The sequence below is a fragment of the Mastigoproctus giganteus genome, chromosome 9 (genome assembly GCF_048544385.1).
Source record: "Mastigoproctus giganteus isolate SK-2022 chromosome 9, ASM4854438v1, whole genome shotgun sequence".
NCBI classification, from domain to species: Eukaryota; Metazoa; Arthropoda; class Arachnida; order Uropygi; family Thelyphonidae; genus Mastigoproctus; species Mastigoproctus giganteus.
Genome location: NC_143583.1, coordinates 91,570,230 through 91,583,532, shown reverse-complemented (window position 1 = coordinate 91,583,532; position 13,303 = coordinate 91,570,230). Strand labels below are relative to the sequence as shown.

General features: G+C 38.1%; 1 protein-coding gene across 2 annotated transcripts in view; it reads left to right on the top strand.

Moving 5' to 3' along the window:
• The window catches only part of Med (Smad/Smad4 homolog Medea), a 235,207-nt gene that overhangs the window by 193,113 nt on the left and 28,791 nt on the right, over positions 1-13,303 (top strand). For both annotated transcript variants that reach the window (XM_090381912.1, XM_090381911.1), the window contains exon 13: positions 243-381. In XM_090381912.1, the coding sequence (XP_090238038.1) occupies positions 243-381 (139 nt within the window). The remainder of the gene's footprint in view (positions 1-242; positions 382-13,303) is intronic.

Genomic DNA, 13,303 nt, shown 5'->3' with positions numbered 1-13,303 from the left:
CCCTTTTTGTACTGGTTCTTAGTCCCGTATAACATGGTTTCGTACTACACAAGATTTTATAGGAACCTAACTACCACGTTATGCAAGAATTACCTGTACATATTTTAATCCCCCCCCAAAAAAAAACCATAGCTTTTTAGAAATTTGAGCAGTGCAAAGGTATTTGGTTATCTGCATATTAGAGTTATGGTTGATTAGTTGTTAAAGATTTGTATTTTTCATAATTTTTTAAAAATTATTAGGTTTTCGACCTCCGCCAATGCCATCGACAGATGCAACAGCAAGCTGCTACAGCACAGGCAGCAGCAGCAGCTCAAGCAGCAGCTGTAGCTGGTCATATTCCTGGTCCCAATTCTGTTGGTGGGATTGCCCCAGCCATTAGTAAGTATTTACCATGTGATTTTTCTTGTATGCCATCTTCATTGTGGATAATGGTTGTTAAAATTTATTCCATTTATTTGTGGTGCATGAATTATATTAGCTTGGCTTACTTCAATGTCCTAAGTAATAATTATACATTGGATTATATGCACAAAAATGCTAATAGGTGCACTACAGCTTTTACATTTATTACAATAAATTGAACCACAATTTTGTATTCATCATGTTAAAGTAATAAAACTGTTTATGAAAAGTTTTAACATCTTTCTTTAAAGTTTTCCCTTTCAAATTCGCACCTTGAATAATTTTTGTTACAATGCATAATAATATATTTCTCAAAATGGTCCATGTAATTTTGTGCCATTTATTGTCCAAGATCATTTTATACACAGAGAATGACCTTTCTACTTATGGAAGTGACTAGGTTGTATTTAAAAATGAGCTTTTGAAGCCTCTGCATGAAATGAAAGTTAATTTCTTTTCCCATTTATAAATGTATCTATTTTCCATATAAAGTGTGAAATCCTGAGTTATTTTCTAAAACATTATTGTATTTTCTTTTTATTTCTTCTCCTGTGCCTCCAGACACAGTTGAAATTTGCAATTAAATTTTTTCTGTGTCTCCATTTGCACCACTCAAAGAAAATCCCCACGTTTAAAGTTCAGTTATACAACTAGATAACCAGATGAAATGGATCTGAATTGAACAATAAATGTTTTTCTAGCCAAAGAATCACAAAGCATTGCCTTTGCACTAGTGCTGAATGCACTAGCTTTACAATATTTGTTGAATGCATAGTATCTAAGGCATCAACAAATTCTTTTATAGAATCAAATTTTTAGCATAAAACGATGCCACTTGTAACTATATTCCTCATCTTGTGAAAATTTCTATAAGTTGCTATTCTCAAAGGCGCTTTTGACAGAATCTTTTTTACACCAGAAATAAGTTTTTTAATTTCACCAAAATTCTCCCAAATTGCCTCTGCCAAACTACGTAAGCTAAGCAAGCAACATTGATCAGATTGAGATAGAAAACTTGTAACGCAGAAACAGCGTCACTAATCAAAATGCAGACTCCTTCACTATGGGTCGATTCTGGCCATAATAACTGCAAAGAATCATTATTACAAAATCTTGCTATTGTAGAGTAATTCACTTTTTCAAGGGCCTTACAAGAAAGTAAATATTAGCATTAGTAGAGGCTTATGATGCAAAAAAGCAAGCTTATGCAGCATCAGCCAAAAAAAAAAAAAAAAAACACTCCCATTTCACCCTTCCGTTCGTTCCAAATATCTGCCCAGCTCAGTCTTAAATTTATTTAGGCTATCAACTTCCACAATAAAGGATGAAAGTCTGTTCCGCCAACCAACTACCTGCTGGCTAAAGGCAAACTTCTGCACATCTATGCTACATCTGCCTTTCCTCAATTTGAATTTATGCCCTCTCAGATTATTCTGAGCAAGAGGAAGAATCCCATGAGCATTGAGCATGCTCAAACCATTCAAGGCTTTATACACCTCAATCAGATCACCTCACAGGTGCCTAGTCTCCAGACACTGTAATTTGCAAAATTTAAGACTTTCTTCGTAAGAGCAACCCTTTGTTCCATTCCTACTTTGTTGCCCTTCTCTGTACTTGTTCCAACAGCTCTACATCCTTCTTAAAATGAGGCCTCCAGACCTGTATACAGTACTCAAGGTGTGGCCTAACAAGGTGTGGCCTTATACAAGGGGATAATCACCTCCTTATCCCTGCTAGAAAAATTCCTGTATATCATTGACAAGACACTATTAGCTACTCTTGCAGACTGTCTGCACTGCTCAGAAAACTTCATATCTGCCTGAACAATTATCCCCAGGTCCTTTTCGTTTTCTACCACTGACAGTGTAGTACCACAGAGTTGATACGTCACTCTGGGGTTGCTGTTTCCCATATGTAGTACTTTACATTTGTCAATGTTAAACTTCATTTGCCACCTCTCAGCCCCATCTGCTCAACTTTTCTAGATCCTGTTGCAGCAGTCTACTGTCATTAGTGTCCTTAACAACCCTGCCAACCTTCGTATCGTCTGCAAACTTGGACATTAAGCTTGATATACCATCATCAATATCCTTTATAAATATAGAAAACAACAATGGACCCAACACTGAACCCTGAGGGACTCCACTAATAACATTTGTTCACGATGAGCAGTGTCCATTGATTACCACTCCCTGTCTTCTCTCACTCAACCATCCCTTTTTCCATAGCAGCAATTTGCCTCCATGCCAAACTGCTCCAATTTGTTCAGCAGTCTTCCATGTGCAACAGTATCAAAAGCCTTTCTAAGATCCAAATATATGATATCAAAGTTATTCACTGCATCCAGTTCCTTTGTGACCACATCTAGCCAGGTGGGAAGGAGCAGCAGTTCGTAGCACACGCTTCTTGATTAGACCGGGGTTCGAGCCCGTCACCACCAAATACGGAGGATGCAGAAAGGTCAGGGAATGACCACCACATTTCCCGGAGCAATATGGCCTTAGCTGCTAATTCTCCTAAAAACCAAAAATAACAAATAACTATTGTGACCACATCATAGTATCCAATCAAATTGGTCCAACCATGCTGTATCCGAGCTATAACTGAAGTCTTGTCTAGATGATTTTGCAGTGCTTCTTTAACCAGTACCTCCATTAATTTTCCTGGAACATAAGTTAAACTAACAGGTCTGTAATTACTTGTGTTGCCCTTTGATCCTCCTTTGTGAATTGGGGTCACATTTGCCTCTCCAGTCCATGGGTACCTCCCCTGAGTCCAGAGAAGCTCTCATAATTATGGCTAAGGGTTTGCTTACTTCCTTTGCTGCCTCCTTTAATATAACTGGATAGATCCCATCCACCCCAGGTGCATTTTTATGTTTTATCTTCAACAATTTCTCCTCCACTTTCCTCTCAGTTATTACAAAATCATCTAAATCACTGCCAGAGTTTAACTTACCTCATTCCCCTCCCTGAATAACTCCTCATGGGTGAATGTAGATGCAAAATACTCATTTAGTTTGTTAGCCACCTGAGCAGGATCATCAGCAGTTGAACCATCAATATCCAGTGAACCAATCTGATTGATCCCTTTCCTTCTAAAGTTTACGTAGATAAAGAACTCTTTGTTGTTTTTCTTTGCATCCTTTGCCAAGGATTTCTCATAATCTGCGTTTGCCTGCCTAATCTCCTTTGTGACTTGGTTACAGACCAGCTTTTATATATATATATCATAGGCTTCCATGTCACCCATTAATTATTATTATTATTATTATTATTATTATTATTATTAGCCATATGGTACAAGGAAGCCTGAGGCTTATGCTGCACCAGCCAAAAAAAAAAAAAAAAAAAAATTCCCCGAGTTACCCCCTGAGAGAGAGAGAGAGAGAGAGAGAGAGAGAGAGAGAGAGAGAGAGAAGTATAAAGGAATCACCAAGAAAGAGAAGAATGATGATATCCAGCTAATTTATATGTATCCCATGCATTTTATATATATATATTGATAAAGATATGTCAACTTATGATGTTACCAACAGCAAATTCAAAATGGGAAGCATTCAAAGAATTTAACTTGGAAGCTACTAGGCTTTACATACCAACTGAGAAATATTGTTCAAGGTTTAGGCCTAAATGAATGTCTCATTGACACTCATTTAGGCCTAAACCTTGAACAATATTTCTTAGTTGGTATGTAAAGCCTTGTAGCTTCCAAGTTAAATTCTTTGAATGCTTCCCATTTTGAATTTGCTGTTGGTAACATCATCAGTTGGTCCCACCGTATAGAATTTAAATACTGTCTCAGACCACCATAGTCGCCTTTACGAAAGCAAAAACCCTTCCCTTTACCCCTGATGGTAGTTACCTCTTTAAGTAAATCTCACTTCAGCACACTGTGATCACTGCCACCTAGTGGTTCCTTTATCTGCAGATTGTTAATGCATGAAGAATCACTACTGTTAATCAGATCAAGAGTATTACTCCCTCTAGTTTCCTCCCAAAAATGCTGATGTAGAAAACAACCATCCAATAAATCCACAAAAGCCTTGCTAGTGTGTGAGTGACCAACCCACAAATTCTAGTCAATATCTGGGAAATTAAAATCCCCCATTATAAGACTCTCTGATTTACTGGCCCACTCTATTTCCCTGTACAGTTTCTTATTATACTCATCAGAGTTATTAGGCCTATAACACACTTCTGCTCTCAATTTTGATCTCCCAATGCTTATGTCACACCAAACTGACTCGACACTGCACTGTCCAGCGATGTCGACTGGCTTCACTTCCTTGGATTTTATGTGTTTCTTAACTAATAGCATAACCCCCTTCTCCCTTCCTGTCCTGTCTATCCTGCCTGTACACATTACTCCCCAAATTTCAGTTCTGCATTCCTTATATCTGTGTGACAAAACGTCTCTGATACCCAACAATATCTGCCTTTCATGTTTTGAGCAATACCTAAAATTCAACAAATTTATTTACATTTACATACTCCTAGCATTGGTCTTCATGCAAGTATACATGCATCTGTTCCTATTCTTAGCTACCCTAATGCAACCCATGTGTTTACCTGTACCTCATTGACTCCCAGCAGTCTCTGAAATACCCTGCATCTTGTTTTTCAGGCTGCTGCTCATTCCAATAGAAGCAGTGTGAGAATCACTTTCAACTCTGCCAATGGCTACTGTTAATCTATTAGGCCTTGTATCCCCCCCCCAAGCTAGCAGTTTTCCGACCCACCTAACACTGCCTCGGTAGCATCAGCAAATATTCTTGCACCCTTTCTATTTAAGTGTATCCCATCCCTGTAGAAGCAGTCTCTCCTGTTAACAAGTACAGACCAGGCTGAAAAAAATTCTACCCCTTGAGCCTTGCACAATCTTTTCAGGGCCGAATTGATCAACAAGGCTTTCATCATATTCTCCTTCCTATCCTGTCTGGGCAGAATTGCAGACATTTTCAAATTCAACCCTATTTTCAACAGTGACCTGTACTTGTTAAGTAATTCTGCTGGTCTCCAACTCTTAATATCATTAGTGCCAACGTGTACAACAATATCATCCTTTGTGCCCTTAAAAGATGATATTCACTCTACAACGTCATCAGCCTTTGCCCCTGGCAGACATACCCTGGAGGCTGTGATGGTTCTGTGTCTAATTTTCTACATATAAAATGTGCAGTATATCAACCACAAACATCTGTAGTTTCGTTCATGGACTTCCAAATGTAGTTTTCTCTAATATCTTGATGAATTTCACAAATAATGTCATCATAAATAGTATTAAGGTAATTCTTTCCCAGGGTAGATTCATCTGTAATATTTTGATTTATACAATATTTTTTAAAAAATTGCTTGAAGGCTCGATTGTTTAACTTATTGAAAGAGTTATTGCTGCTTACCAGGGCGAGACACAAATCCTTTGAAAAATCACTTTTCTATTCTTTTGAAGTACATGGCTTGATTAAAAGTGACTACTTAGAAAATTTTTTCTTGCATGGAACATTCTTTTTGCAAACAACACAACACAATAATGCCATCTATAGTGAAATCTTTTCCATGATTAGCAACCCACAATCCCATACAAAGTTTTGTGATAGATTTAATTTTGGTTTATTTAATGAAAACGTTTCCCGTGTTCGGCGAAATATTATCCCATGCTAATTTAATTCAATACGCTGACTTGTTATGTGGTTCTGAGATCAGCATTCGAAAAAAATTATAAAGTTAATAAATATGCAACATTGCTTGTAATATTTGTGTAATATGCACTAATGACTACAATGACCACAATATGCAATTACATCTAATCCTGTCTAGAATAACAAATAAATAGATAAATAATATCTTGCAGTATACTCTCAATTATTCATGGTCAGATTATCCACACATGATTTTTGTTATTTATTTTTTATTTATTATTATTTTTTTTTCATTACTTGTTGAATTTTTTGAAGAATTAAAAACCACAAATTCTTGATAAAGTGGATGTTGCTTTCATGTTTTTTCTCATGCTCTTCCCATTTTGTGTTTGCAACAGTCTATTTTTAACTTTTTTGATTTCTCCATTATTTTTTTATTTTTATTTTATTATTATTGCTTAATTGCAGGATAATTTGGACCTATTATTGCAGGACCATTTAGACAGGCATGAAATTATACTGCAGTCACAGCATGAATTTGTCAAGGAGCTTTCTTGTGCAACCAATCTGATAGGTTACTATCATGCAGTGACCAAGGAACTGGATGTAAAAAAAATATAATTTTTAGATTTCTGGAAGGCTTTTTATACTGTTGCACATAAAAGACTGCTGTACAAACTGGAACAGTGCAGCATTAAGGGCAAGTTACTGCTATGGATGGTTAAGCGGAAGAAGACAGAGAGTGGTTATCAAGGGCACCACTCTTCATGGTCTGTTATTATTAATGAAGTTCTCCACGGTTCACTGTTGGATCCATTGTTGTTTTCAGTATATATATATATATATATATATATATATATATATATATATATTGATAAAGGTATGTCAAGCTTAATGTACAAGTTTGAAGATGATACAAAGGCAGGGTGGTTAATGACAGACATCAGGGTGAGCTACTGCAACAAGATCTAGGAAAGGGTTGATGGGCTAAGAAATAGCAGTTGAAGTTTAACATCGACAAATGCAAGGTACTGCACATGGATAGCAGTAACCCCACAGTAACTTGTCAGCTGTGTAGTACTACACTAAGGATAGTGGAGAATGAAGAAGGCCTGGGAGTAGCTGGTGGATTTTGGGATTTTGTCAATGATGTACAGGAATTTTGCTAGCAGGGATAGAGGTGATTATCCCTTTGTATAAGGCTATGGTTAGGCTGCAGCTTGAGTACTGCATAGAGGTTTGGAGGCCTCGCCTTAGGAAGGATGTAGATCTGCTAGAACAGGTGCTCTTACCTACAAAGGCTTCAGTTCTACAAATTGTAGTGTCTCAAGACCAGGCACCCACAGGGAGATCTGATTGGGGTGTTAAGGCCTTGGCTGGATTGAGTAAGTTGAATGTTAATAGCATTCTTCTACTTGCTGAGACTACGCACATGAGAGGGCATAAATTTAAGTTGAGGAAGGATGATTGCAGGATATGTGTGCAGAAGTTTGCCTTCAGCCAGCATGTGGTTGATTATTGGAACAGGCTTCCATCTGTTGTTGTGGAAGTGGATGGGTTGAATGAATAAATTCAAGGTAGAACTAGACAAATTCTTGGAGGGGTGAATTTTTTTTTTTTTTTTGGCTGTTGCTATGTAAGCTTGCTTTCTTGCATCATTTAATGCTACTACAACTAATGAATTGAAAGTTTTTGCAACTTCACAGTATTACAAGTACTTACTTATCTTTCCCACCTTTCTTGTTTACAGTGATCTATTTTTATGATTTCTTCCAAGTTGACTAGCTAATTTGGTCCATTTCAAAGCACAGAGCTATCTGCAAAGTATGTAAATTCCTCTGACCCTGTGGTCATCCTAGAGCATAAACAAAAAATTATTTATTTATGTGTAATGGAGGGGAATTCTCCCTTCATTTGTTGTCAGACGTTCAGTTAATTCAAGTAAAATCACAGTAATCATTATAGTAACCTGTAAATGATCTTAAGAAAATCATTTAACAGAGAAGTTTTGTTTGTTGTTTGTTATTTGGTTTTTAGGAGCATTAGCAACTAAGGCCATATTGCTCCGGGATATGCGGTGGTCATTCCCTGACCTTTCCGCATTCTCCGTATTTGGTGGTGACTGGCTCGAACCCCGGTCTAATCAAGAAGCGTGTGCTATGCACTGCTGCTCCTTCCCACCTGGCTACGGAGGCGCCGCAACAGAGAAGTATATTATGATATTGAATGATTTATTAATAAAATTCACAACAAAAGTAAGAACATTTGCCTAATTAGTCTAATTTGCAGGATAATTTGGACCTATTATTGCAGGACCATTTAGACAGGCATGAAATTATACTGCAGTCACAGCATGAATTTGTCAAGGAGCTTTCTTGTGCAACCAATCTGATAGGTTACTATCATGCATTGACCAAGGAACTGGATGTAAAAAAATATAATTTTTAGATTTCTGGAAGGCTTTTTATACTGTTGCACATAAAAGACTGCTGTACAAACTGGAAGAGTGCAGCATTAAGGGCAAGTTACTGCTATGGATGGTTAAGCGGAAGACAAGAAACACATAAACACAAGAAAGGCACCCGGGGTGGATGGGATCTATCCAGTTATATTAAAGGAGGCAGCAAAGGAGGTAAGCAAACCCTTAGCCATAATTATGAGAGCTTCCTTGGACTCAGGGGAGGTACCCATAGACTGGAAATGTGCAAATGTGACCCCAATTCACAAAGGAGGATCAAAGGCTGACACAAGTAATTATAGACCTGTGAGCTTAACTTCTGTTCCAGGAAAATTAATGGAGGCACTGGTTAAAGAAGCACTGCAGGATCATTTAGACAAGACTTCAGTTATAGCTCAGACACAGCATGGTTTTGTTAAGGGGAAGTCTTGCCTGACCAACTTGATTGGATACTATGATGCAGTCACAAAAGAACTGGATGCAGGGAATAACTTTGATATTATATACTTGGATCTTAGAAAGGCTTTTGATACTGTTGCACATGGAAGACTGCTACACAAATTGGAGCAGTGTGACATTGGAGGCAAATTGCTGCTATGAATAAAGGGGTGGTTGAGGGGGAGAAGACAGAGAGTGGTAATCAATGGACACTGCTCATTGTGGACTAATGTTATTAGTGGAGTCCCTCAGGGCTCAGTGTTGGGTCCATTATTGTTTTCTGTATTTATAAATGATATTGATGATGGTATATCAAGCTTAATGTCCAAGTTTGTAGATGATACAAAGGTTGGCAGGGTTGTCAAGGACACTACTGACACTATGCTGCTGCAACAGGATCTGGAAAGGTTGAGCAGATGGGCTGAGAGGTGGCAAATGAAGTTTAACATTGACATATGTAAAGTACTACACATGGGAAACAGCAACCCCAGAGCAACGTATCAACTCTGTGGTACTACACTGACAGTGGTAGAGAATGAAAGGGACTTGGGGGTGGTTGTGCAGGCAGATATGAAGTTCTCTGAGCAGTGCAGACGGGCTGCAAGAGTAGCTCATAGTGTCTTGTCAATGATATACAGGAATTTTTCCAGCAGGGATAAGGAGGTGATTATTCCATTGTATAAGGCGATGGTCAGGCCACACCTAGAGTACTGTATATAGGTCTGGAGGCCTCATTTCAAGAAGGATGTAGAGCTGCTGGAACGAGTACAGAGAAGGGCAACAAGATTAGTGAATGGAACAAAGGGGTGCTCTTACAAAGAAAGGCTTAAGTTTTGCAAATTACAGTGTCTGGAGACTAGGCACCAGCGAGGTGATCTGATAGAGGTGTATAAAGCCTTGAATGGTTTAAGCATGCTCAATGCTGATGGCATTCTTCCTCTAGCTCAGAAAAATCACCTGAGAGGGCATAAATTCAAATTGAGGAAAGACAGATGTAGGATAGACGTGCGGAAATTTGCCTTTAGCCAGCGGGTGGTTGGTTGGTGGAACAGACTGCCATCCCTTGTGGTGGAGGTTGATAGCCTAAATAAGTTTAAGGCTCAGCTGGACAGGTATTTTGAACGAACAGAGGGGTGAAGTGGAAGTGGTTTTTTTTTTTTTTTTTTTTTGGCTGATGCTGCATAAGCTTGCTTTCTTGCATCAAATGCCTCTACTAATGCTAATGCTAATTTCATTAATTTGTAAATTTTTATCTATGGAAATTTAATACTTAACATTTATTATTATTAATAGCCATATATGGTGTAAGGAAGCCTGAGGCTTATGCTGCCCCAGCCAAAAAAAAAAAAAAAAAAAAAATTATGATTTATCCCGAGAGAGAGAGAGAGAGAGAGAGAGAGAGAGAGAGAGTCGGAAGTAGAAGGGAATCACCAAAGAAGAGAAGAATGGTGATATCGAGCTCAGGGTGTGCCAAGCCCCATACTCCCCCATATTCAGATGTGAGCCCCTTGGGTTAAATATTTCATATATTCTTTAGTGATGTTATGAAAATATGCCAAAAAAAAAGTGTGTAAATTAAAAATAAAATAATTTTGATCTATCCTTGCTTCCCTTCCATTGATAATTGTTCTAGTTCGTTCCATAGGGTTCAAATAGGGACTCTGAGCATGCCAATCCAACTTTTGCATATTCATACCCATGAACCATTCTCGAATAGCATTGGCTCATGGCATGGGGCATTAACTTGTTGAAACAAACAAGTCAATACCCAAGAATTGCCACATCTTTGTAACAGTATAACATTTCATGAGAGCATGAAATTGTCCAGAATGTTAAGGTAAAGTGTCAGCGTTTCATGGTTCCCAGCTCCTCTGAACTTTGTTGGCACAATGCAGTCTGGCAGAAAATATTCTCCAAACATGCTCTGCACCCATCCATCTGTGTTCATGGTTCCCATGAGTTCTTATTAGCATTAGTAGAGGCATTTGATGCAAGAAAGCAAGCTTATACAGCATCAGCCAAAAAAAAAAAAAAAAAACCCACTTCCACTTCACCCCTCTGTTCGTTCAAAATACCTGTCCAGCTGAGCCTTAAACTTATTTAGGCTATCAACCTCCACCACAAGGGATGGCAGTCTGTTCCACCAACCAACCAACCACCCGCTGGCTAAAGGCAAATTTCCGCACATCTATCCTACATCTGTCTTTCCTCAATTTGAATTTATGCCCTCTCAGGTGATTTTTCTGAGCTAGAGGAAGAATCCCATCAGCATTGAGCATGCTTAAACCATTCAAGGCTTTATACACCTCTATCAGATCACCTCGCTGGTGCCTAGTCTCCAGACACTGTAATTTGCAAAACTTAAGCCTTTCTTCGTAAGAGCACCCCTTTGTTCCATTCACTAATCTTGTTGCCCTTCTCTGTACTCTGATTGGAACAGGCTGTAAGTGGGATTCATCACTCTATAGAAACAGTTTCCACTGCCCTATGAACAGCATTTGCCACACCAAGCAAAGCAAGACTGCTGATTGCAGTTGATGTTTGGCTTATGCTTGGATGTCTGATGAGATTGTCATACTACTTATCTAAGTACTGTTTTATTGGTGATGTGGAATGAGCTTCCATGGTCTTCCTGTGTGTTACTAGAGGGTGTAGGCTCTCAGTAATTACACAAATCATCAGTAACACACCTCTTGAAATCAGTCAGTACAGTTCTATCCGCCTTAATGAGAACTTGTGGGTGCACCTGTATGCACCTTCCTTAAGGCAAATTTACATTTTGCACTTTAGATGAATCATCCGGGATATACAACCAAAGTGAAAAGGTATAAATTGCATTTCATTCAAAGTGAGTAATGAACGAAGTAGATCAGATTCCTATTTTTTATGAATCAAGTGGGTGATATATCTGCAGTGAAAAAGAGAGTGACACGTGTAAACATGTATTTTCATTGCATTCTGGCAGGTGCCTCCATAGCCAGGTGGGAAGGAGCAGCAGTGCGTAGCACACGCTTCTTGATTAGACCAGGGTTCGAGCCCGTCACCACCAAATACGGAGGATGCGGAAAGGTCAAGGGAATGACCACTGCATATTCCCGGAGCAATATGGCCTTAGTTGCTAATGCGCCTAAAAACCAAATAACAAACAAACAACAAGCATTCTGGCACTTGATGAACAGTTGTGAAGAATATTTTGTTTTTAAACTGTGGCTGTAGCTGTCAGATATTTGTGTAATCTATAATAATGGCATTCCTTTGGTAGGATAAGCATATGCACGTATTTTCGGAAGCCTACAAAAATTGTGAGTGCCTGTGGAACATGATGCACTATTAGCTATAGCAGCTGATGTGCCTGTAAAATACCCAAACCAACCAACCAAGCCTGTAGTAACAGTTTTGTTGATGCTCCCAATTGCTCTCACTGCTTGATCTACGCCCTTATCCACCAATGATGGCATTAACTTTTTTTTTTCGTTTTGTTTAGTGTTAAAAGTTTTGAATCATAAAAATTGTGTCAGCTTTCAACTTGCTATTTCACTGTGGATGAATCATACAGGATGTGCATCCAAAGTGCATATTGTGACATTATTTTGTGAAAATATGCTGTGAAACTAGGTTTGGCAGGTGTAGCATGCACAAGCTGCTTAAAACTTTAATTTTAATAACCTGGTTTGAGCTTTTGAAAGTTCCATAATTTTTGGCAGATCTATCACAATTAGAGCTTTCATTTGACACCTTCCTGTACTAGATGCAACCACTTTTTTAAAAATTATTAAAACATTGTTGCTGCGCTAGAGAGAAGTATTGCTTGTTCTCAAGTAGGGTTAGTAATGGTAATGACCAGTGTTTTTTTTTTTTTGTTTTTTTGACTGTACGAAATGGTATGGCATACCAGCACCTTTATTAACAGTGACTTGTGACATTTGGATGCAGTACGCTTCGAAATTTGTAATATTCCATAACTTTTTTCACATGTTTACCTACTGTTCAAAGCTTAAAGTTATTTAACTAAATTTGCATTTTTCACTATCTGTTAAGATATTTTCAATATAAAACTTTATAACCATTTTTAGATTTATAAATTACTCAGTCGGACATCTGTTTAACGAACTCCTTTTATAGCAGATTTTTTAAAAATTTCCCTTGAAAATTACATTTAAAATAGTTTCCGTTGAGCAAAGAAAATATTCATATAACGAATGGCTTAGGAGAGACTTAACTGAGTACGCACTTCTGGCCTTCAGGCAGTTTAGGAAATTAGTGCTGCTGCTAAGCAAGAATTGAGAGAGCTAAAGGAATTACCATTCTACAACTTAGGAGTACCTGGTAAAGCCTACCCAACCACCTATCCCACATATGGA